The sequence below is a fragment of the Rhinolophus sinicus genome, chromosome 12, assembly GCF_057876585.1.
Source record: "Rhinolophus sinicus isolate RSI-liver-muscle chromosome 12, RSI-T2T, whole genome shotgun sequence".
NCBI classification, from domain to species: domain Eukaryota; kingdom Metazoa; phylum Chordata; class Mammalia; order Chiroptera; family Rhinolophidae; genus Rhinolophus; species Rhinolophus sinicus.
In genome coordinates, this window is record NC_142512.1 from 56,846,648 (window position 1) to 56,870,723 (window position 24,076).

The 24,076-nt window shown below is 62.9% G+C and overlaps 2 protein-coding genes across 5 annotated transcripts; one reads left to right on the plus strand and one right to left on the minus strand.

Annotated features, from left to right (window-relative positions):
• Nucleotides 1-2,525: 2,525 nt before the first annotated feature.
• FSCN2 (fascin actin-bundling protein 2, retinal) lies at nucleotides 2,526-9,948 on the plus strand. 2 transcript variants are annotated; one of them, XM_088788897.1, is made up of 5 exons: nucleotides 2,526-5,171; nucleotides 8,509-8,665; nucleotides 8,989-9,172; nucleotides 9,420-9,600; nucleotides 9,701-9,948. In XM_088788897.1, the coding sequence occupies exons 1-5, from the start codon at nucleotides 4,346-4,348 to the stop codon at nucleotides 9,904-9,906; spliced, it is 1,554 nt and encodes a 517-aa protein (XP_088645023.1). In that variant the 5' UTR covers nucleotides 2,526-4,345; the 3' UTR covers nucleotides 9,907-9,948. The 2 variants fall into 2 exon arrangements, with proteins under 2 accessions (XP_088645023.1, XP_019591262.1); XM_019735703.3 differs by having other exon boundaries at nucleotides 2,529-5,171; nucleotides 8,989-9,110; nucleotides 9,433-9,600.
• A 3,241-nt stretch (nucleotides 9,949-13,189) lies between these two features.
• On the minus strand, nucleotides 13,190-22,700 carry FAAP100 (FA core complex associated protein 100). Of its 3 annotated transcripts, XM_019735696.3 has the most exons (10): nucleotides 22,243-22,697; nucleotides 21,977-22,095; nucleotides 20,346-21,280; nucleotides 19,057-19,213; nucleotides 17,512-18,281; nucleotides 17,295-17,431; nucleotides 15,999-16,115; nucleotides 14,488-14,574; nucleotides 13,945-14,082; nucleotides 13,190-13,660 (listed from the first exon to the last, which is right to left on the minus strand). In XM_019735696.3, the coding sequence occupies exons 1-9, from the start codon at nucleotides 22,621-22,623 to the stop codon at nucleotides 13,951-13,953; spliced, it is 2,835 nt and encodes a 944-aa protein (XP_019591255.3). In that variant the 5' UTR covers nucleotides 22,624-22,697; the 3' UTR covers nucleotides 13,190-13,660; nucleotides 13,945-13,950. The 3 variants fall into 3 exon arrangements, 1 of the variants encoding a protein (XP_019591255.3); XR_016018029.1 differs by lacking the exons at nucleotides 13,190-13,660; nucleotides 13,945-14,082; nucleotides 14,488-14,574 and adding an exon at nucleotides 14,581-15,444 and having other exon boundaries at nucleotides 15,999-17,431; nucleotides 22,243-22,700; XR_016018028.1 differs by lacking the exons at nucleotides 13,190-13,660; nucleotides 13,945-14,082; nucleotides 14,488-14,574 and adding an exon at nucleotides 14,581-15,609 and having other exon boundaries at nucleotides 15,999-17,431; nucleotides 22,243-22,700.
• Nucleotides 22,701-24,076: the final 1,376 nt, after the last annotated feature.

A 24,076-nucleotide genomic window follows, 5' to 3' on the forward strand; every position in this document is an offset into this window, starting at 1 on the left:
CCTCCTGCCCTGCCTAGGTGAGCTGTCACCCTAAACCGCCTTCAGGCCTCCAGTAAACCAACCCAGGCCGGAGTAAGAGAAGCACGAGCCCTGCCGTGTAAGTGGAACTATGGAGCAGCAGAGAGCTCCACCATGAAAAAATCATGAGGCAACCAAGCCGGGGGCCTGTGTTTAGGAGCAAGGCAGGAGGCTGGGCCCTGGGTGCCTGCCAAGGTGGACCCTGGGAGCAGGCGACACGCCAGGATAGAGGAATCGGGGCCTTGGGCTGTGCCCACCAGCGCCAGGCCGGCAGGGTGGTCCTCGCTTTATGGGGCAAGGAGACTGTGGGAGGGGCAGGGTGCCAACAACTGCCACAGGCAGCCAGGGCCTGGGGCTGAGGGGAGCTCTGGAAAGTAGGTGGGGTGTTGGGGGTTCCTCTGTGTGAGGTCATTCTCAGAGCCTCGCTGCCCCAAGAGGAGGTGTGGCTGATGTGCCTCAGAGCAGGGGCTAAGTCCTGGGTCTGGGAAAGGTGTGACCTATGGCGGTCGTCAGCTGGTGGCGCTGCCCGGGCCTCCGTCCTGGGCCATTTCCCAGTTTCCAGGGCTCCAGGCCAGCTGAGGCGGGGAGCGGCCCTCGCCCCCACCCCGGCCTGCACACACACAGGGCCCGTGCCAGCTCACGCCACCAACATCAGCGTTGCCCGGGCACCCAGCCTGGCACACGCGCTGGTCGCCATGGCAGCAGGCAGCATGCTGGCAGGAACCCAGGCTGAGTGCTAGCTCCAGGGCCACTGGTCTAGACATGCCATGGTGGAGGCCTTTCCCTGGTAGCCCCAGAGGGGCCTAATCAGGTAGCCGGGGGTGGCGGGGAGACCCTCCAAGAGACCAGGCCCATCCATCCCCCAGCACCCCAAGAAAGGATGGATGTCAGGGGCCTGGGAAGCCCTTGAAACAACTCTGTGCTCCCGGTCCAACTGGACACTCACTGAGAGGGGACTCGTCTGCTGAGGGAAGCCCTGCTGTGGCCATGCGGCTCCATCTGGCTGTGTCCATCCACAGATGGTCACTCCTTGAAGTAGGGGGCCAGGGGTGCTGCTCACTCAAATGCAAAAGGCACCCCTCTTCAAGTCAAACATGTTAAAGTTGGTGCATCAGGTGGCCTGACATCTGTGCCCAGGCCTGGGCCACCAGCAGTCGCAGGTGGCAGCCTGGGGTCGTGGGCACACACTGGAGACTTGCCTCCACCCCCAGGAGGGAACCACGTCAGGTTCAAAGGTGAGCAGGGGTGGATGAATGGGACTCCCAGAGTGGCAGTGATTTTGGACGCCCCAGAGGGCAGGCTGGACAGGACACAGTGCTGGTTTGTGTGCCCCAAGTGCATGGTTGCGTGGACAGCCTCTGGGAGGGGGCATGGCCACAGGGTTTCGAGGGGCTCCATGAGAGGTGCTCCCCACTACCTGAGTAAACTGGGCTGTGAGCGTTGACCCCTGAAGCACGTTCCCCAGGGCAGTGCCCAGACTGAGCGCCCTGCTGGGCCTGCGAGTGGGCTCTGAGATGGGCTCCCAGGTGGCCATGGCTCCCTCTGCCCAGCCCCATCCATGTGTACTTTCCCACACTCACGCCCAGATTCACACCCCCACTGCAGCCTCTATCTGCAGGGCTCAGCCCGCCACACCAAATACAGGGACTTGTTAAATACCTACTATGTGCCAGAACCTTGTGGGGGCGGGGAGAGGGGGTCTGTTCCAGAAAGGAACCATGACCCTAGCAAGCAGCTGGACAGGGTCCTGGGGTCCTGAGGGGAGGCAGGGAGTGGGAGGTCACTGCAAATTCCTTCCCTCTAAGAAAACCTGGGCTGGGAATCCCACCTCTTCCTGGGGCCTGAAAGGCCACCCCTTGGCTCATGCCCCTGGTCCAGTGCCAGACAGCCCCACCCCACCCCTACCTGGGGCTGTGGGGCCCCGGAATCGAGAGGCCACAGTCACTTTGGCTCTGCCGCTGAGAGGCTGCCGGAGCCAGACCCACTTAGTGCCTGGCGGCCGGGCTTCCTCTGCTGGGCACGTGATGCCTGCAAGCACCCTGCCAACGCCAGTCAGCGCTAATGAGGCCATCATGCACATCGGATGTCCCGGCTCCTTAGCAGCCTGGCTGGGGGTTCGGGTGTGGAGGAGGGGGACCGTGACTTGTACCACAAGCCAGGGACATTTCTCTGCATCGAGGCCTGGGCCCAGGCCCCTGGGAGGTGGGGGGGTTCTATGTGGACATCATCTCTGGACAGGGGCCCCATCCCCAACTGCATCTCCCTAGATGGGGCTCCTGGCACGCAGTCCAGCCGGGCACACAGGGCCCCACAGTGTGGGTCACAGAGGCGGACGATGCCAGCCCTCAGGGAGAGCCAAGACCAGCCCCTCACGGGGCCGACCCACAGCCTGCACCATGCTGTTGCCTGGATTTGTGCACGGGTCTCCTCCCTGCACCCCACTCCGGACACAGCAAGGGGATGGTCTCTTCTTCAATGTCTGTGTGTGCCAGTCTAGGTCACTGCCCAGGGCTGGGAGAATGGAGGAAGGACCTCTGACCTTGTGCCCATTCCTGACCAAGGGCCCTGTGCCATCTGCCCCGCCTGCTCCCTGGGGTCCACATATGCCCAGCCCCAGTTCCTTTCAGTCTGCTGGACCCCCACAGCATAGAGCCCCATCATGGCCTCAAGAGAGTTGGAGGCGCATCTGCCTGGAGCTTCAAGGGCACACGAGGATGGGGTGAGACTGGAGGCCATGGCTGGAAGTAGCCCACGGTCCCAAGTCCTGGTCCCCAGGGACGCCTTGAGGGTCACACGCTGTGACGAGGAAGAGGACACCAAGGCTGGCTCAGGCCCAGGTTGGGCAGCTCCGGTTTCACTACTTGGCTCCTGGCCCCTGAGGCAGGTGCAGGAGACAGACAGGCATGACCAGGCTGAGTGGGCCCACTGCAGGTCCCCAAAGACTGACCCCTGGGGCTCAGTGGCGAGGGGGTACCACTGGGAGGCCCCAGCAGCAGGGACAGGGTGGCGCTGGGGCCAAAGGTGACCAGCTCCTGGCCTCTCCTCGCCAGCTGGCCTCATCCCTGCATGGTCCCCGGGACCCAACCCCACAAACACTCCCGCAGTCAGGCCAGTTTCTGTGGTAATGTGGATGGCAGTTCAGGGCTCCCCCAGGCCACCCAACAAGGCTGGCTTGACCAGAGCTCACCCATAGAGGAGGGAGAAGCCTCACGGACCCCATGAGGTGCTCAGGGCACAGAGCTCAGCTCAGAGCTGGGCCCTCTGACGTGGGTCCGACCGCTTGTGACCTCCCTGTGCCCCCCAGGATGACACTGTCTGCTCCACAATCACGCTCTCCTGTCGCCCTACCCTGTGCAACACATTCGCTGGTATCTGTCTCCATCGTATAGCTGCCATCTTGGCCCTAAGCAGGGCCCTTTCTCTAGGGCCCAGCACAACCAGGCCACCGGCCTGGTGTGAGCACGGTGAGCAGCTGCCTCTCCACACTGCCTGCACCCTGGCTCCGGTCCGGGTGCCACAGCTGCCCGGACAGGGGCGCCTGGCCTGCTCACTGGCACCGACAGACCTGCTTGCCCCTTTCCCAGCCCAGGCCACCCTTGAGGAAGCATCAACTCAGGGCTGTGGACTGTGGTCGAGGGGCAGCCTCAGGGGACAGCACATGACACAGGCTGCAGGCGCCCCGGGTGGGAGGCCTTGCCGTGCTCCTGGCAGCAGGAATCATAGAAGCCGTAACTGGATCTGGCCGAGGACCTGGCGGCTGCTGAGGGTGGAGGGCTGTGATCGGGTTGCGGCTGCACTGTGAGCTTTCCACCAGGCAGCTTTTTCTACATCGGGAAAGATCTGGGTTGGGCTGGTGAGTCCCTGCAGTGGGTCTGGGGGTGCTGGGGTGGGGCAAGGAGAGAGCCCAAGAGGTGCAGGAGCCACAAGGCGGGGCACAGGGCCCGAGCCGCAGGCCCCAGCAGCCGGGGGCCCCAGCAGCCGCTGGCGAGCACAAGGAAGAGGTCAGGTCTGCGGTGGGGGCGCTCTCCAGCCCCGAGGCCCCGGGTCCGGCCCGGTGCAGTCCAGGAGTGGCTGAAATCCAAGCTGGGGTAAGGACAGGCAGCCACTGTCCCTAAGCCGGCACAGCTCTGATCCGCCTCCCACCCGCCCTCTCCTGCCTGCTGGTCATGTAAGAGGTGCTCGGGCCCGCGGCCACTGGTCAGAGGCGGCATCCGAGCGGGCAGTGGGTCCATGACGCCGGCAGGGCCTGGGGGCTGGGTCTCTGGGGGACCTTGGGGGCCGTGAGCGCGCAGAGAGCTTCCCAGCCCCTCTCGGGCCTGTCTCCAAGATGCCCACCAACGGCCTGCACCAGGTGCTGAAGATCCAGTTTGGCCTCGTCAATGACACTGACCGGTACCTGACGGCCGAGAGCTTTGGCTTCAAGGTCAATGCCTCGGCTCCCAGCCTCAAGAGGAAGCAGATATGGGTGCTGGAGCCCTACCCAGGCCAGGGCACCGCCGTGCTGTTCCGCAGCAGCCATCTGGGTCGCTACCTGTCTGCCGAGGAAGATGGGCGCGTGGCCTGCGAGGCAGAGCGGCCGGGCCGTGACTGCCGCTTCCTGGTCTTGCCGCAGCCCGACGGGCGCTGGGTGCTGCAGTCGGAGCCACACGGCCGCTTCTTTGGTGGCACTGAGGACCGGCTGTCTTGCTTCGCCACCGCCATCTCTCCGGCTGAACTGTGGACTGTGCACCTGGCCATCCACCCGCAGGCCCACCTGCTGAGCGTGAGCCGGAGGCGCTATGCACACCTGTGCCCGCAGGAGGACGAGATCGTGGCCGACAGCAACACGCCGTGGGGCGTGGACGCGCTCATCACCCTCATCTTCCAGAACCGGCAGTACTGCCTTAAGTCCTGTGACAGCCGCTACCTGCGCAGCGACGGCCGCCTGGTCTGGGAGCCTGAGGCCCACACCCGCTACACACTCGAGTTCAAGGCAGGCAAACTGGCCTTCAAGGACTGCGATGGCCTCTACCTGGCGCCCGTGGGACCCACCGGCACACTCAGGGCTGGTCGCAACACACGGCCCAGCAAGGACGAGCTGTTTGACCTGGAGGAGAGTCACCCACAGGTAGTGATGGTGGCTGCCAACCACCGCTACGTGTCTGTGCGGCAAGGTAATGAGGGAGCATGGGGCCGGCCACCCTGACCTCAGTGTGGGGCCGCGTGGGGGAGTGGCATCGCATCCATGTGGGTGAAGACGGATGTGTGTGGAGGTACACAACGCAGGTGGCTGGGCCGTGGACCATGTGTGGGGTCCCCACTGAGGGCTGCTGGCTTCAGTGTTACAAGAAGGAGTCTGTCTCAGGACAGCTGGGCAGCTGCTGAATGCAGCACGGGCAGTGCCTAGCTGGCGGTAAGCGAGGCCCAGGCCCACTACTATGAAGGGCAGGAGGGTAGGCCATGCCCATACTGGGCTGCTCCCCACTCTCCACCTCTTATCTCGTACCACCCCACTTTCTGAACTTTAAAGGAAATTGGGGAGGTGCCAAGGGCAGGGCAAGGAGCCAGCAGGAGTGGAGTGGGGCAGAGCAGCGGTCCCCACACCCGTGTTCCTGACCCATGGGTCCTTGTCCGGCCCCAGGCCAGCAGTCTCAGCTGCCACCCACTTGGGCTCTTGCCTCTGTGCAAGAAGAATGGCTGGGCATACCCTGACCTGGCACACTGCCACCCCCGATCCAGATGGCAGATCCCCAGTCATGAGCACCTTGGAGGAGTGGCCCAGCTGTGGTTATAGGGGCCCCTGCCTGCAGTCAAGGTCCTCAAGGCCAGTCCAGCACAGGAGCGGGCATTCAACAAACATGTCCTGTGCACCTGTCCTGGCATGTGGCCAGGTCCTGGGGTACAACAGAGGATGAACAGCCCTGGTTCTTCCCACACTAGCTTCTGGCCTCGGCCAAGGCTTGTCAGTGAAATGTGGGCTACGATGTGAACGAGCTTCCTGAGTCAAAGGAGAGGCTGGACATGTTCAGCTTGCGAGCAAGGCTGTTGGAGGTGATGGTAAGAGTGGCTGTGGTGACAGAGACGGTGCTGGTGGTTCTGCTAGTGATTCTGGTGGTGTTGGTAGTGATGGTGTTGTTGGTAGTGCTGGTGATAGTGGTATTTTGGTGATGGTAGTGATGGTGGTGTTGCTAGTGTTGGTGTTGGTTTGGTGATGGTGATTTTGGTGTTGTTCTTGGTAGTGATGCTGGTGGTGGTGTAGAGATGGTGATGGTGAGGGATGGGCCTGAATGGACTATTTGTCATTTTCTGGACCACCCTGAATCTGACACCATCCCTTTTTTGGGGGAATCCCCCACTAACAATCAGATCCACCTCCCACTGTAGAAGCCAAGGTACCCCACATTTGTCTCCTCACTTCCCTTGCAATAAGCCTGAGGGCACGTGACCCCAGGTGTTCTGATGTAGACTGGGCAAGCAGAGTGTGAGGAAGCAGGATGTGGCACTTAGTCCAGGGGTGGTGGTGCCCCTAGACCACAGGCAGCTGGAGCAGTGGGTTCTGCAGAGTAGCAGCCTTGATCTCGGTCATCTTCCCTGCCACGCAACCCCTAAACCCGTCTCCAGTCGCCTGGGGTGTCTGTGAGCACCTGGCTGGCCTGGTTTCTCCTCCTGACACCTTTTCTTCCTGCCTTCATCAGCCAGGCTCTGCTTGTTTCTGCCGCCCTCACTGCTGGCCTTCACTGCCATGGTGGTGCTGACGGCCCCGCCACAGGCAGCGATTTTTGCTGCAATAACAAAAAATGGCTGCAAACTGTCAAAAGCCACAAGGACATTAATTATCTTATAAAGGGGAGTCTGTAGGCAAGGGCTTGCTGGGATCCCAGGCAGGACAGCATTAGCAGCTCAGTGGTGTCACCAAAGTCTTCTGCTCATTGCTCCTTGTGGAACCACTGTCCTAGGACTGGTCTGACCTCAAGCCAGTGCCCTCATGGTGGTCACTGCTATCCTAGGACTCACGTTCAGATGGACAAAGTCCAGAGGAAAAAGCAGCTCTGGCTCTTCTCATGTCTTCGCGGGAGTAAGGAAGGTTCTTCCATAAATACCCCCAGACACCCTTTGGTGCTCACATACCCACCTCTCAACCAATCCCTCCTGGGGATTGGCACCAACCAGGACTCCAGACGCCTCTCCCACCTCAGGTCAGGGCCCCAGAAGCAGATGGCTGTGTGAGATGGGGCCCCTGGAACACGTCCTGTCTGGAGGGTGTGTGCATGGGCTCACTGGGGACACCACCAGGGTTGGCCTTAGAGATGGCGGCAGAGGCATGCGGTCCCCGGCCTCAGGACCCCTGGTCTTGCTCCTGCCTTGCCACCTGTGCGATGGCTCCCTCATCCCCTCAGGTGTGCTTCAGTGTCACCTTCCTGCGAGGCTGGTGAGGCTGTCCCCGGCCAAGGCCCACAGTGTTCTTGGACAGTGGACACACCGTTTTGTCATCTGCCGCTCCCTGCAGACGATGGGTGCCAGGAGGGAAGGGCCGTTTTCTGTGCTATCGGACTGCGGGCCCAGGGCAGCATGTGCTCACTTAGTTCAGGACTGCTGACGGACAGTGGGGATGCCCGTGAAAATGCCAGGCCACCTTCTTTGCCTCTGAGCAGTGACCCGCATGAGAGGGAAGCCCAGCCTGGGGATTCTGGAGGGAGCAGCCTTTGGGAGCCGATGGGGGGTGGGAGGCCCCAGGCTCTCCAGTGCCAGCCCTGCTGGGTGCCTGCCTTTCCTTTCTAGGGAGGGTTGGACGGGATGTGGCCCCGACCCTCAGGCCCTGAGCGCGCTCTGCCACCACCCCTCCTGGACATGCCACAGCTTGTGGGGAACTTTGTGATCTGACACACCAATTGGACTGGCCAGTTGCCATAGAAACAAAGACTCGGTTTATGGGAAGATACTGGGGCGGCTCCAGCGCCTGTTTGCTGCCCCCCTACCCTCAGCATAGATGCCCCCAGTCCCTCCCCCAGGGCTCCTGGGAAACCCCTCACATGTGAGTGCAGGGACGGGGAGCTGACCGGGGGCCAGCCTCTGCGCAGTGCCTGGGAGTGGACCCCAGGCCTTGGCTATGTCCCAGGCCACAGCACTGGGGACAGGGACCCCACTGTGCCCACACAGTGGCTTAGGAGTGAGTTATAAATAAAGGCGGGGGAAGTGCCAGGTCTAGAGCGGAGCCAGCAGATTATCTGCCGATTAATGGAGGCAGGGGATTTGCTGGCACAGAAAGGCCTGGCTCCTGGGCTGTGGTGTGAGCTGGGCAGGGCCTTTAGGGAGCAGCATGTGTGGATCCATGTGCCCACATGGCCCTGGGGACAGAGCTCCCAGACCCTGAAAAATGCCTTCCAAATCTTCTCAGGTTCTAGATGAGACCCCCTCCGGCTTTGGGGTTGCCCCAAGAGCATGCTTCCCCATCCCTCTGCTCCCTACCCACCCAGGGAGAGGCGTGAGGGGCTTCCCATCTCCTCCCTCCAGGGGTCAACGTCTCAGCCAACCAAGATGAAGAATTGGATCATGAGACCTTCCTGATGCAAATTGACCGGGAGACAAAGAAGTGCACCTTCTACTCCAGCACTGGGGGCTACTGGACCCTGGTCACCCACGGGGGCATCCAGGCCACAGCCACACAAGTGTGAGTGCACCATCGCTGTCTCCATCCGCACCTTCACTTCCACCTCCACCACCATCACCACCACTATCTCCACCACCATCCCTGCCACCACCACCCTCCTCACATCCCCGTCATTCCCCCACCACCATCACCCCCCCTACCTCAACCACAAGGACGTTGTAGCCGCCCAGCCAAGAGAGAATCTTCATTGGGGTGGGGGACAGCTCTTAAAGGTGGTGGGTGTGTCCCTGGGGGGAGTGGTACTGGCCCTGAAGGGATGGGAAGCCCTGACCCTGAGCCCCCACATCCTGCTGCTCTGAAAGGACCTTGCCCTACCCCTCCAGTTCTGCTACAACCATGTTTGAGATGGAGTGGCGTGGCCGGCGGGTGGCCCTCAAGGCCAGTAATGGGCGCTACGTGTGCATGAAGAAGAACGGGCAGCTGGCGGCCATCAGTGATTTCGTGGGTGAGCACTCCCCGCCTGGCCAGCTGGGACCTCTGTCCAGGGGCGGCACCTGCTCAGAGACCGTGTCCATCAGTGTCCCCCACCCCTCCCGCGCCATGGAAGTGCTGCTGCTCTGGCAGTGGCCACACTTGCTGGTCAAGGTCATCACTGTTAACATCAGGGGAGCAGTTAGATCCCAGGGAGCCCTTATGTCCACTGCACTTCTGTGAGCCCGGCCTCGCGGCGGCAGGACCTTGCCCGTCCGAGTCCCGCAGAGCCCTCTCAGGGCGGGCCGGGTTACGGCCCACGCTACCGGCCTGCACAGGGAAGGCTCTCCCCGCAGGCCAGGACGAGGAGTTCATCCTCAAGCTCATTAACCGGCCCATCCTGGTGCTGCGCGGCCTGGACGGCTTCGTGTGCCACCGCCGCGGCTCCAACCAGCTAGACACCAACCGCTCGGTCTACGACGTCTTCCATCTGAGCTTCAGCGACGGCGCCTACCAGATCCGAGGTGCGAGCGGCGTGGGGCCCGGAGCGAGGGGGGGCGCGGCGGGGGGGCGGTGGGCGGGGCCGGGAGCAGCGCCCCCGCCGACGCCCTCTGGTCCCCCCAGGCCGCGGCGGCGGGTTCTGGCACACCGGCAGCCACGGCAGCGTATGCAGCGACGGCGAGCGCGCCGAGGACTTCCTCTTCGAGTTCCGCGAGCGCGGCCGCGTGGCCATCCGCGCCCGGAGCGGCAAGTACCTGCGCGGCGGCGCCTCGGGGCTGCTGCGCGCGGATGCGGACGCACCCGCCGGTGTCGCGCTCTGGGAGTACTGAGGGCGCGGCCCGTTGTCCCCATTAAACCGTGTCTGAGTCGCAGCGGCTGGCGGGCTCGGTGGCGCCGTTCGGGGCGGGCGCGAAGGGTCTGCACCTGGGGCCGCGCGCGCTGGCGCTGCGAGCGGGGGGATGGGCCTCGTCGCTCAGCTCAGAGCCTGGACGCGCGTCCCGCCCGCGGCAGCCCTCCCGGGTCAGCCCCGGGGTTCCTGCGATGGTTTCTCGACTTCTCTATCCCTCACGCCCGGGAAACCCAGGGTTGGGGGCCTTGTCCGGGAGGAGGGGCCAGCCGATTAACGCGCCCCCCACCCCCATCCTGCACAACCACAGCCCTGGGTCTCCTGTCCTGTCTCCCACACAGCTCCTTTCCACCCAGCATGGGGGCAAGGCAAGCCTGTTAGAGGTCTATGGGGTCAGCGTGTCTCCATGGAGCATCACTGCGCCTCTCCTCAGGTGCAGGGTCTTAGGGAATCCCCAAGAGGCATGATGGAAAAGCGACCCCCACCCTCCCCAACAGGGCCACAGATGGCCAGCCACAGGGGCCTTCTCAGCTCCAGCCACCCAGCCACACTGAGCCCAGGAAGGGAGCTCACAGGCCAACCTCTCCCCCCAACTTGCATACAGAGCTCCTCACCTGCCCAGCCCCCAAGCACTCTGCCCACCCTATGGCCAGAGTGAATGATGGGACAAAGCCCATGGTTCACCACGTATCTCCCCACACAGCCCACAAGGACCCCTCCTTAGGCCAAGGCTTCTTGGATGGGCTGGGTGACCTGTGCCTTCCAAGGTGGGGGCGGGGTGGAAGACATGCCTCCTGGGATTGGTCAGGACCTTGAAGATGGGGTTATGAGGGACTGGGGGGGTAGGGTGCAGGTAGGAGGCAGCCTGAGGGAAAGCCTGGAGCCCAGAAGGAGGATGACCTCACCCAAAGATGACACCTTCGCTGCCCTTCCCCTAGGCCCAAGCCCTCTCCCCACCCAGGGGCAGCCCTAGCTCTGGCTTGGGGCCTGAAGACCCCCCTCCAGTGAGTCCCGAGGAGGCAGGTCCGTGGGAATGGGGCACTTTAAGAAAGGAGGGCAGCAGGAGGGGGTGCAGAATAGGTTCGGGAAGATCAGATGTCAGGTTGAGGAAATGGATGAGAGGCGTTCTGGGGGTGGGGAGGACCTGCCAGCACAACCTCCCAAGCCTCCGTGTAGCCCCTCTCCAGGGACCTCACTGCCCTCCCTGCACCTAAGGGACAAAGAAAGGCGGGGATTTGTGTGGGCTGGCACTAGCTGACCCTGTGAACTGACGCTGGATCCCCAGGCCGGGCAGTAGGTGGCTCTGAGCTGCCCCCTGGTGGCGTCTGGGACGAAGGATTGGGGGCGCACGCGCCAGGGTGCTGAGCCTAAGGCAGCAGCAGCAGGCCTCCGTTCCCTGACCCCGCATGGTGTCAGGGAGGGGTCTCACTTTCCCTGACCTCAGCCAGGCAGCCACCGGAGAGAGGAGGCAGGGGACAGTGCCTGGGGATCCTCGGAAGGGGCCAGCTGGGGTAGTAGTGACACCCTGGCACCGGCTGGGACTGTATGGAGAGGGACACTGTGGCTGAGGTAGCTTGGACTGTGTGCAGGGGATGTCACTGTGGTGGCCAGCCTGGGGCCTCATACACAGCAGGGAACTGCAAAAGGGCGTGTGGTGTGCAGTGTGGTGCCCACTCTGGCCAAGGGGATGCTGAGAAGGGGCAGATGAGGGCTCCTGGGACACGTCTGTGGCCCAGGCGGCTCCCTGAGCGGCTCAATGTGGAGTGTCACTTCTCCTGGCTGTACGTCCCCAAGCACCCATCCCACACCGCCCTGTCTTTGGGTACTTTCCTTGCTGCAGTTGGGTCTTGATTGTTCACCCAGCTCGCTCACTACGTGTCACTGCTGGGTTGAGGTGTGTCACCTTGTGGTTTGTGTCCTATTAGTCCTGTCCCTCCTTTCCTGTCTCCTCTGACTTATCAGGTTTCCCCCATTACTCCGTTTTACCCCCCTTTTGCTCTTTAGGTGTATGTGTAGTTTTTCTCCTTTTCGGGACACTGCAGTGTGCACCTAACATGGCCGTCTGCCTGAATCAGCATCACCGCGTCCATGGCAGGCAGGCAGGAGAGGTCCCTCCCACTGCTCCCACCGGGTCCCAGGCAGAGCAGCGCTCACGTCTTGAGTGTTTTCCTTGAGAACCCAGCAGAGGTGGCAGGCTTGCTAGGATAGCTCTCAGCTCTGTGACCACCACCATCTGTCATGAGCTACACAGTGGGGACGAGGGACGGCCAGGAGACCCCCTGGTACCTGGGGCGATGGCCCAGTGTTGCTCCTCTGTACACCACACTGGTGCCCGCCACCCCCTGCAGAGCTGAGGTTCTCGGGGCTGGAGAAAACGCTGGCGAGGGCATGACAGAGGGCAGCTGCTCTGACACCGTCCCCGACCTGCTGGCATCCACGGGGGTCTGGGTAGGTGAGTCCTGCAGGCCAACAAAAGATCCAGGTCTGCTCTGGGCTCCATGCAGCTTGTGCTGGAGAGTGGGGGTGCTGGGGCAGGGCCTGGGACGCGTCACCCTTCTCTGTGGCAGGCACGGGCCCTTTGAGTGTTGTCCTCTGCCTACTCCCACAGGGCTTGTCTGTCTCAGGGTACCTGTGGACTGACCTGGCCACTCCATCCACCCCCATGGAACTCAGAAAAGTGACAGAAGGGTGACCCTTGAGAACAGCTGGGCATGCTGCTGCTGAGGGCACAGAGCCTTCCCAGGCTGGGCCGGGGCCTCCCTTCAGGTTGCGTAGGGACCACTGGGCCAGCACAGGCTGGGGAACCTGCTCGCTCGCCGTGGAGGTCACTGTCACAGCTGCTCCCAGCCAACATGAGATGAGGGCAGTCCTGGGTGGGCTGGCCATCTGCATGTCCTCCCTCCTGCCCTGGAGAACCCCCCCAGTGTGGGGTCTATGCAGTGACCATCCACTCTCCTAGACCCTGACTCGGAGGACCCTGCTGGCTCTTCTTCCTTTGTGGAGGGTGACAAGGTGGCCTTGGTCCTCCAGAGAGGGGCCCTCATGACCGAAAGGGCCGATGGGTGAGCTGCATGGACTGCTCTGTGAGCTGGGGGCTCCAGAGCTGGCCCCAGGGCCACGGAGGCCAGTGCAGGGCCCACCTGGGCAGTGCAGCGGCACCAGACTTAGTGGGGTGTGGACAGAGCTGGGGGGCCCCCAGGAATTCAAGTCAAAGCCGCCACCCAACAGAGGGGGAGGGGTAACAAAACTGCAGAGTTGGAGGCAGCTCAACAGAAAGGGTCAGTTGTCATGGCAGCAGGGGCCTTCACAGACCCAAGAGTCATCTCAGCAAACATGGAAAAGACTAGCACCGCGGGGCCCACCCTGCTGAAGGGCCCTGGAAATGCTGTAGCCCCAGCCCAAGCCACACCCAGGAGCACCCCCCCTTGGTCTTTGTGCTTTGGCCACAGGGAACACCTCCCACTTGGTGACCCCAGCAGTGCAGGCAGGGCTGAGGTGCCCCGAGCGGGTGCCTCCAGGAACAGCAACAGCCAGATCCAAACTCCCCACCCCAAGTCCCAGCCTGAGCCGTCTCTCTCCATGGCCTTCGCAGGCCGCCTGGGCAACACCGCTCCTGCCCTGGGGTCTGCACCCCATGTTCTGGGCCAGGCTTCTCAGTGGAGGGGACATCGCTGATCCAACCTGAGCGCACTGGGTGGGAGACCACACAGCAGCAACAGTGCGGAGGCTGTGGGCAGCTGTGGAGGAAGGGAACGGAGCCATGTGGGTGGAGGCCGTGACCCCAGGGGGGTGGGGCGGGGCCCAGGTGGCTGCCCTGAAACTCGATTTACAGTCTACACCACCGTGAGGGTGGCCAGGTGGCCACATGGGGGCCATGCAGCGCCAGGAAGCTCATCCCCAGGCCCCCGCTGCCACAACCAGCCAGCAACTGCGTCCCAGCTCCGAAGCCTGTCAGTTGCCTTTTGAGTCCCGGGTTTTTCCCCATAAAAGCACGCAGGCACTGAGTTGCCAGCAGGCCCACCTGGTGTCACAGCAGCAGGAGGCTGGGGCTGCGGAGCTCCCTGTGCACCTGCAGGAGCCTCTCGGCCGTGGCACAGGAGCGGGCTTCGTCCTCTGTGCACAGTCGGTCACGCAGCGTTTGCACCTCTCGCAGCAGCATCTGCAGGGGGGGAGCTGACAGTGGATAGGTCCCTCACCCTCCCACTGGGCATGTCACCGGGTCCCTCTGGGGGACACCCGTCACACACAAATCCTCCTTGAGACATGGTAGGCAATCCAGGAAAAACACTCATCTGTGGCCTTACAGCATGGGACACCTACCTGGCCACTGAAGACCCCTCAGAACAGAAGAGTGGCCGGCTGAAGGAGAGATCTTGCTCCCCAGGTGACAGAAGGGTCCTAGCCAACAGGTAGGAGCGGGGCCAGAGCCAGAAGTGACATCACCCACTCTCTGCCCCCTCCTACCTCAGTGCTGAGGACTGGGTGGGCCCTGCCAGCTGGGACCCAGGAGCCTGGCTGGGGCTGGTCCTCACTGCCCAGGCTCGTGGGAGGTCTGGGGCCTCACCTCGTGGTTGGCTTGGATCTGGTGCAAATACTGCATGCGGACGTCAGGTGGGTTGGAGCCCTGGGCAGCCTGTTCCAGGACCATCCTCTGGGGAGACACGGGGCAGGTAGCTGGGGAGTGCACTTCCTGAGCCAGGTGGCCCCTTCCCGCCCCTACATCCACCCCTTTGGTCTCCCCGCTCCATCCCCATTTCCCCCCAGAAGCCTCAGGGCCTCGCCTGCACGTGCAGGCACACACCAGCCCCAGCCTGACCACCTCAGTTCTTCCCCCCCACTGCCCGCCCTCCCGTCCTGAGCTGCCTTCAGGCCTTGCTCCAGCCGGTCAGCATGTTCCCTCAGCCCACTTGAGCTGCTCCAGTCCCATGGGCTCCCGAGGCTCAGATCCAGTGTGGACAGGTGTACACAGCGAGGCCCCCACTGGCACAAAGCGCAGAGACTGCGAGGGGGAGCAGGAGGGGCAGCCCAAAGTAGACGCTGCACACCAGGCAGGGTCCCAGAACCGAGCAGCTAACTGTCCACCTCGTGGCTGCCATGCACCACAGGGTCTGGGGACGGCCCGCACATGAGGCCCAGTGAGGGGACGGCTTGGCTCCACTGGGCCGAGGAACGTGGGAGCTGGACAGCTCTCGGCATGGAACGTGAGCAGTCTGAGGACGGTGTCACTGACGGGCAGAGCCCCCGACAGGCAGCACCACAGCCCTGGAGACCATCCTGAAGACTTGAAGTTCAGGGCTAGATTCCTGAGCTGGCTGGGACTGCCGCAGGGCATCGGGCTTGCCTGGGCACAGCGGGGTCCAGAGCAGCAGCCCTCAGAGGCTCGTCAAAGCTCAGACCGCAGGCTCTCTGGTTCTCAGACTGGGCAGGGGCCTGAGCACGTGCACTGCTAAGTCCCAGGGGAGGCTGACGCAGACACCACACTTAGGAAAAGTCCAGGTCGGCTGGTGCTGCGACCAGAGCCCTGTGTGGGAGGAGATGGGCTGCAACACTTTCTTCTGGAACGTGAAGACCTTCTCAGGCTCGGGAGTCGTGGCCCCAGCGCCCACATGGGATTGCAGCAGCCTGCTCCCGCATGAGGTGGCCGGGTCCCAGGGCTGCAGAGGGGGCGGTTGCCAACTCCCACTTCCTGGGCAAAGACATGGAGGCTCAGACAAGCCGACACCTCGTCCCGTGACCTGGGCCCAGGGCGTCTGACCTCCGGCATGGCCTCTCCACATGGCCTCTGCTCAGCCAGCCAAGTGCAGAAACCTCCAGGTAACCATGGCAGGTGCTAAGTGGTGATGGCACCCTTTAATCTGTCAACTGCGAGGGCTCTGAGCACCCATCCAGGGGGCTGCTGCCAGGAGGGTAAGCAGCAAACCCCCACCCCCCAGCTTACCTGTAGGACACATGCATTTGGAAGCAGAGAGAAGTGGGGAGACTGGGCTGTAACCCCCATGCAAGGAGCCACAGACCCCCAAGGTCCTGTCCCACCACCTCATAGAGGCCACCCAGCAGGCCGGTGGGCTGACGTACCTGCATGCGCCTGATGACAGCGTGGTGGGCCATGCACATGTTGGCTGGAGAGGGGCTCTCCACCTGGATCTCCACGGCCTGGATGGGCCCCGCCAGGCACAGGTCAGTCACGGCCAGCTGCCATACACGAGGGGCTCGTGTCTACCCTCAGCCCTGGGGCCCTAGCTCCCTGGCCTGGGCTGCCCGCTACACTGTCGTGGGCAGCCAGCGTGCCCAGGCCCGATCTCCCCACCCGACCTCAACTCCCACCTGGAGAACCAGCCAGCTGACCAACAGTAAACCTGCTCCCTCACCTAGGTACAGCCCTGCTCCCTCGGGAACCAGACCCACGGCCCCCAGTGGAGAACAAGGTGACTGCCATGACCGTACCGCCGTGGACAGCCCACACCTGGACCCCGTCCACAGCCCACAGTGGATGATCCAGGTCACCTGACAGCAGGGTCAAGGTTTCAGGCATGAAAACAGAGTGGGCTGGATGGTCAACGTCAGAGCTCAAGTGACCTCCAGAGGTTTTGACTGCAGTGAGCTGAAGACTGGCAAGGACAGGCTGAGGGCCAGGGCAGTGGGCTCACTCTCCACCCACAGAGCACAAGGCAGGACCCTGGGGGCCTGGGGACTCGGGGGAGGATGCTGTGACTTGCAGCTCTTTCTCTGGCGTCCGTGGAATGTGCTGGGCACCCACAGGGCTAAGGGCCCTGCCCCCTTCCCACATACACAGCCACCGCCAGGCCTCAGAATCAGGGCCCAGGGACTCCCTAACCCTGACACCAGCCTGGTCTTCGCCTGACCAGAAAGGGCTATGTGTGGGCAGCGGCCAGCTCCCTGAGCCCAAGACAGCCTCTATCCAGCACCCTCCAGGATGTATGTCCTGGCCACTTGAGCTCTGTGACCGCCTCTAACACTGGAACCTAAGGGTCTGTGGATGTGACCCTGGGCGGGCTGTCAGGAGGGTCTGAGAGAGGAAGGTGTGCAAGAGGGAGGGGCTGGGGACCTGGCTGCCCCCTGGTGGTCTAGGGGTGAGTGGCTGGGGCTCATGTGGCAGGGGCCATTCCTGGGGACACAAGGCAAGCCCGAGCAGTGCTGGGGTGGGGCCACGCACGCAGAGCAGTGCACGGCTGCCTGGCCCTCCCTGGGGACCTGCCCCAGCACAGCCGCACCTCAGAGCCAGGCACGTCCTGATCCCCTGGAGGGTGTCCCCCCTGAGCCACCCAGAGACACTGCTGGCTCAGGGACCCCACTGAGAACCCCTGGCACCGAGGCCGACTTCCCCAGACAGACACCCAACCCCCTGCTTGCCTCATGGACGGTGAGGTGGATGTCAGTCCCATCTGGGGCTACTCCCTGGACAGAGGACAGTGCTCGAGCCCTCACGACATCTGCAGTGGCATTCTCGGCGAGGAGCCACTGCAGGGTGGCACAGCACAGGGACACACCTGAAGGAGACAGGTACAGGCCATGGGCTTGAAGGCCTCAGGGCCCTGCAGCCAGAGTGAAGCCAGTCAGTGCCACCAACCTGAGTAACTGTCCCCCAAGGCGGCCCTGAGCAGCTCTGCCGACACCCTGATTGCAGCCACTGCCGGGGGCAGGTGCTTGGCCCGCAGGGACGTGGGTTCTGCCTGCTCACTGCCCAGCCTGCGGCAAGTTGCCAGGAAGGTGTTCACAGGGTGGCCAGCGGGGCTGAGAGGGCTGGGGGCCTGCGTATGGGGCACGGCCAGGTCAGAGAAGCGCAGGGCGTGCAGCACGTCCACCACGTGCTCGCTCAGGGGCAGGCACACGCCCTCCTGCCCAGGCAGGACGTCTGGGAGGCACTCATCCAAGGAGTCCTTGAAAGAGTCAGAGGGGGCCAGGGCCCCGCCTACAACCTCCCTGAGGCTGTAGAAGAGCGCGCAGGACACTGTCACGGGCAGGTTGAGCACGCCGTCCTCGCCAGGGCCCAGGGTGAGCGTCACCTCCTGCCGACCATCGGGACCGAGTCGGTCCACGGGCATGGTGTAGGTCACGGCCGGGCCGGCCGAGTCCAGCTCTGAGGCATGGGGGCTGGCGAGCACCTGGACGCACAAGGCCCAGCCCCGGTCCAGGCGGAAGCCACTGCTGTTGTCCAGAAGGCAGGTGGCAGTGAGCAGGTCACGCAGCCCTAGGCGGATCCAGGAGGTAGTGATGGAGCATGAGATGGGCCGGGGGCCCTCCCGGGGGGACAGCAGGGCGCAGCCCACGTGCATGGCTTCGTTGAGACACATCAGGGCCCTATTCCGCCGGTCAACCGCCTTCTTCAGAGAAGACACTCTAGGAAGAGCAAATGTGGCACCCAGGGAGGAGCGAAGGTCAGGACGGCGGGTGGCAGGTCCCCCGCTCCCAGGGTCAGGAGGGACCACAACTTTGCTCCTCGACAAACAGCAAGTGAGGAGCAAGCCCCCGCCTCGAGGAGCTCCCCGTGCGCCCATGTTACCCGCACCTCTGACCCAATCCCTCCGCCTGGGCAGCAGGAGGAGGGAGGATGGAGCTGGAGAGGCCTGTGCGTGGTGGGCTGGGCCTGGCCCACGGGGCTCATGGAGGCGGTCCCCACCACAGCCCCAGGGTCCAGATGGTGCCCAGGGCCGGGCTGGCCTTCCCCACTTGCTGAGTTGTTCTGAGTTGGTCCCTTCGCTTCTCTGTAGCCACCGTGATGGCCTGGAGGGTGGCACTACAGAAATGGGCCTGACGTACAGGAGTCTAGGGCGTATGGACGCTCACACAGGGCCATGGGAGGGCAGGTGAGGGCTGAGAGAAGCCTGCTCTCTGAATAGGTCAGAGGAAGGGGCCGCTGGCCCCCTCACTGAGAGCAGGGAGGAGGCCTCCGAGGGGAGGAGTCCCCAAGGAAAAGGTGGGGGACGGTCTGAGAAGACAATGGGTGCCCCTTCTGTCTTCCGAGGCAGGCAGACTTTAGTGCTGCTTTTTGCCAGGCAATCTGAGGCCTGGGGTTCTGCTGGTGGCCAGAGGCAAAGTCGCACAGCTGGCCTGGACCACTGCCCCACGGTTCCCACCCAGGACATCACCTACCAGGGACGCGGCCCCTGCTCACCTCTCGGAGACCGTGCCAATTCCACAGAGCAACTCCTTAATTTTTTGGCCAGCATTCGCCATGGTCACTCTGGTGGGGCGAGGTGTCTCAGAGCCCAGGTCCAGGCTGCAGGTCATTAAGCGGCCTTTGGCAGACAAGGCCAGGAGCTCAACACCACCTGAAGATGGACATGGGCGGGGACCAGTCAATGGGAGGGAGGGCCACTCCCCCAGCAGCTGCCCCTGGACTCAAGACAAGTGCTGGCGGAAAACCAGCACCCACCTGAGGCCCTGAGGACGGCCGGGACGTGCACCAGGGGCTGGTGGAACTGCCTGTGCTCACCTTATGCACACCTGGGAGGGGACAACGGCACAGCAGATGTGGCACCAGTGGCACACTGTACATGGACGGGACTAAAAGGGGCCATATAAGGACCTGTGTGGGGGCACCGTGTCAGCCAGATGAGGCGAAGCCGTTCGGGCCCCTCACTGTGGTGTCGCTCTAGCTGGGCTGTCCTGGAAGCTCTTAGTCTCTGGGGCTCCCCATTACTGGCCTACCAGCGGGGCCCCCAGGAAACAGGCTTATATTTGTTCCCTAACCCCAATTCCCCAGAGGCTGAGCCCTGCCCAAAGGTGGGGCAGCTGGACAGGGAGGCCCCTCCCATGCATCTTCCCACACCCTGCCATCCCCAGGGCCCTCTCCCTGCTGAGCACTTGTTTCACATTGATAACTGTCCATGGCAGGCCCTGTGATGACTCACAGGCTGTCTTAAGATGAATGTGTCCTGGGGTAGGGTGGCTCTGTCCCTTTCCCCCTAACATTGGGCAAACACAGCTAAAACCCTCTGTGGCTCTATCCGGGAAAACACACCATCAGCTCCTGGATGCCACCCGCCTCCAGTGCAGAGTGGGCACATTAGCAGGCCACACGGTAAGCGGGGCAGATGTTTGCTGGTGTTCAGAAGTGTAAAGGCTTGACCTAAACCCCTTGGTTCTCCCCTGAACTACCTGCGACGTAAGAGCGTCACAGGAAGACACTTTCCCTGGTCACCCAGGTGCAGACCCCACCCAGGCAGAGTGGCACACCTGCTCCTAAACCCATAGGACAGTCAGGCACTCCCTGAGCCCATGACAATGACTGTCAACCACGAAGCTATGCTAGGTGAGGATAAGCCTGCCCTGTCAGGCTTATGGAAGACAGGAATGAGGCAGGGACAGGTCAGTTCACTGAGAAGAAGACTGACCATGGGCTGGGGGCAGTCCACCTGGCCCCAAGGCTTCGGTTTTTCAGGTTTAAACAGTGGCTCATACCTTCAGCCATGCTAGATGACACACAGAGAGTGACGACACTGCAGACACTTAAGCTGGCTGGACACAGCAGAGAGGGCAGGCCTCCTGGACCCCCGTTGGGCTGCATGGGGTCCTTGTGGGCACCTCCCTGAGCCAGGTCCACCACACAGAGGTTGGAAGGGGTGCTGTGGTACACACGGCCATCCCTGCAGCACGCTGCACAGAGCACGGGCCCTGGCAGGCAGTACTCCCGCAGCTCTGGCACCAGGTTCCCTGCCTCGTCCCAGCTGGCCTTGATGGCCAGCGTCCGGCCATGGTGACCAAGCGCCACCAGGCAGTCAGAGGACGGGTCCTCCACATCCTCAGCCAGTGGCTCTGTCCTCAAGGCCCCGATGAAGATGATGGGCTCCTCCAGGTGATGGAGGATCTTGACAAGGGCCTTCGGGTCACCAGGGGCGGACTGAGAGGTGACCAGGGTCTTCAGGACCACAGAGCAGAGCTGGCCATCGGGGAGACCACAGACGATCACAGGTGATTCCAGGAGGGAGGGGTCAGCTCCAAAGAGTAGCCCAAAGAGGGCCCCCTCCAGTGTGAAGCCCCCAGGACCCCGAAGGGGTCCGTGCAGGGCCCCAGAGCCTGGTGGTGACACACAGCACAGGACTGGGAGGAAGCGGGGGGCTCCGGGCTCCCCCGCGCTCCCAGCTGGGGGGGTGTAGGTGGACAACTCCACCTCACCGATGAGGCCTATGGGCCTGGGGTCCTCCCCTGGACAGGGACGCTCGAACAGTTGCACCTTCCACTGGGTGGGGCCCTGCGCCAGTGTGACGAGCGCCGAGTCGAGCACAGTGAAAGCACACAGTGTGGCGTCAGGAAGGACACAGGTGTCTGGGTCCACGGGGATCACACGGTAAGGGGGCTCCCTGTCCTCGTCGTCCCCACCATTCTGGTTCACAGACCTTTGAGAACACAGGAAACTGTCAGTAACGATGTTCACACGCTGCCATGACAACCTGCCACTGAGCACGCTGGCTCTGGACCCTTCACAGGGAGCGGTCTCAGTGGCCATCACCGTCCTTCAACAGTGTGGGGGAGGCTCAGCAGGGAGCAGGTGGCCAACCACAGCGCTCCCACCTGCCCCATGGACTGGTCAGCTCAGCACTGGTCACCCAGGGACACACACACAGCAAGGTGTTCCGCCGGGAAACTCACTGCAGACCTGTAGCACCCCGAGGCCTCATGTCTGCACCGCACCTACTATCTTTCTATGTCCTAAGCCTGCAGTGAGCAGGCCCACGCCCAGGCTCTGCTCTGGCACTCGAGGGGCCCGGCTCCTTAACATGGATCTCCTCTACCCACTGACTCGGGGATCACAGAAACCCAGAGGACACAGGACCACCGAGGCCAAGAAAGCAGGTCCTGCTCCTGGCTGCAGACTCAGCAGTCTGCAGCCCGTCTCCTGAGGATTCTCTGCGAGCAGCAGCCTGTCAGAGAACGCAGGTGCTGGGGGTGGGGGCACCCACGACGGAGGACCACGAGAGGGCTGGTGAGGGTTCGTTCTGACCCCAATCCAGGGGCAAGCGGGCCACACAGGCCACAGGGCGGTGCCTGAGGGCAGGGCCGCAGTTTAGACCCGCCCAGCGACCCCTCCTCACCTGCTCGCCTGGTCCAAAGACAAGCAATAGATGCCCCTCCGGGCGCACAGGACGTAGAGCGCCCTGCGAAGGGCCAGCGCCTCCAAGTGCCACACCTGACCGGGAAACTTGTACACCGCCTGGACGTCGGGGAGGCAGAGAACGGCACACACTACTTCCAAACGACCGCCTGGAACGCGCCGGCCCCTCGGGATGACCCGGAGCCCCGCCTCTCCCCAGCCGCCCCGCCCCGAGCGGGCCCCCGGCCCCCGGCCCCCGGCGCTCACGGTCAGCAGCCTCCCCTCGCGGTCGTAGACGTAGACCAGCTCCCTCCCGGTGGACAGGAAGATCTGCGCCCCGTGGCCCAGCACGCGGGGCTTGCCTGCCGGGAGGCCCCCGAGCGGGCAGCGGAAGCCCGCCAAGTAGTCGACGCGCGGAGCGAGGCCGGCCATGGTGCGGGCCCGACGCGAGGGGGGCGTGGGGAAGCCGCTCCGCGCCCGCAAGGGGCGGGGGCGCTGTACGGCCGCCCACGTCGTGGCGCGGCCTCCGCCGTAAAGCGGAGCGACGGTGTCGGGGGCGGGGCCCCGGCGCGCAGTGGGGGAGGCCTGGCCGGCCGGTCCCCGTCGTGGGGTCTCGGCTGCGTGGCTGGGAGGCCACGCTGCTGCCATAAGGCGGGTGGACCCAAAGAGGTTTAATAAAGGGCCAAGGTGTTTAAAGCCAAATGCCGGACGCCCAGTGGCCTGACCACCGCGTGGCCGGAGACGCCTTCCGGGGGGGAATGCCCTGTGGGTCTACAGTATCTCCCACGCCCGTGCGGGGCCCTTGGGGCTCACTTGGCTCGGTACCGAGTCCTGCTCCCCTGGTGCGCCCTAGAGCCGGGCCGGCTCTGGCCCCGGGCCAGCACGCGGGCTCCCCTAGGGCGGGGGCGGGGGCCCTAGGCTGGCAGAACTCCTTGGAGCAGGCGGTGGCTCCCACAGCAATTTTTCTAGGGCTTGGCGAGCGGCTGGATGCTGTGGAGTCCAGTGGACCCTTAAATGAAGCAGGATTGTTAGAACCCCTCTAGGCTTCTAACAATACTGGTCTTACTTAGGGAGCTGCAATGCGCAGAGGTTGGCCTGGGGGAGGTGCAGGTCCCTGTATTTCCTGAGAACCTGCTGAACCTCTCCCTCAAGTTAACATAGGAAATAACAATTGAGGTCAGACTCTACAAGCATAAAGCAATGGGCAGCAATTAGAGCCCTGGCTTAGAGGTCTGATAAAGCTTTGCCAGAGTCCTTTTTCAAGTCTGAATTGCTTGTTTTACATTTCCTCAAAGGTATAGGCCAATGGTAAGGAACAGGCTGAGAATGAGCCCAATCTAGGGGACCTATTTACTGAGCAGGTTTCAGAGGAAATAGGTCCAGAGTGAGCGGTCAAGATAGAATGGCTAATTAACAGGCTTACCTGCCATGTCGAGGGTCACCCACACTTTTGTCCGACAGGGAGTCCTGTCTTAACTTCCATAGCCAGGGGCTCTGAGCCTAGGCATGGGTCCCAGTGAGCTGCTGAGCCAAACATGAACCTGTGTCCCCCTCCTCCTATGCCTGAACACGAGCAGTCCTGTCCGTGGGTGTGTTGACTTGAATGGACAGTGGGGTAAGCCAGAGGAATTCTAGGTTGGGGGCAGAGGGCGATAAAGAAAATGACGCACAATCACCAGAGCCAGGATGATACCTCTTTCCCCACCAGTCTGCTCCCTTTCCTCGTCCTCCAAGGCTTGGGAGAGGTGCTGACCAGAGAGGGGCCAAGAGCACTCCTCTGTATGAGAAACTCGGAGATCCCCAGCGCCCCTGAAAGGTGCCTGCAGAATGGGGAGTCAATAATACTCCTCTCCTTTAAGAAGCCAACGGGACAATCTCCAAGGCCAGACATCCATGAGAGGCATATGGAGGGCATGCCCGCCATAGCATGTTGAAGGGGCCTAGCTGCCAAATGTCTTCTGGGCTCGTGGTTAAGCTGGCACCATGGAAGCTGGAGTGCGTGCCCAAACACAAAGCAGGAGGAAAAATTCTAACCTCCCTCGCGGAGGTAGAGGCAGGCACTCACCCCCAGGGCAGCAGCCGGTCCCACCATCTCCGGGTG

What these genes read in the sequence shown, in the direction of transcription:
- FSCN2 (XM_088788897.1), top strand. Translation starts at nt 4,346, where the DNA reads ATGCCCACCAACGGCCTGCACCAGGTGCTGAAGATCCAGTTTGGCCTC. An exon ending in GCGGCACCTGCTCAGAGACC is followed by an intron (nt 9,173 to 9,419) that starts GTGTCCATCAGT and finishes TGCACAGGGAAG; the next exon opens with GCTCTCCCCGCAGGCCAGGA. An exon ending in CGGCGCCTACCAGATCCGAG is followed by an intron (nt 9,601 to 9,700) that starts GTGCGAGCGGCG and finishes TGGTCCCCCCAG; the next exon opens with GCCGCGGCGGCGGGTTCTGG.
- FAAP100 (XM_019735696.3), bottom strand. Translation starts at nt 22,623, where the DNA reads ATGGCAGCAGCGTGGCCTCCCAGCCACGCAGCCGAGACCCCACGACGG. An exon ending in GTCATCTAGCATGGCTGAAG is followed by an intron (nt 19,214 to 20,345) that starts GTATGAGCCACT and finishes GTCCATCTTCAG; the next exon opens with GTGGTGTTGAGCTCCTGGCC. An exon ending in CTGTCATCAGGCGCATGCAG is followed by an intron (nt 14,575 to 15,998) that starts GTACGTCAGCCC and finishes GTGTCTCCCCAG; the next exon opens with AGGATGGTCCTGGAACAGGC.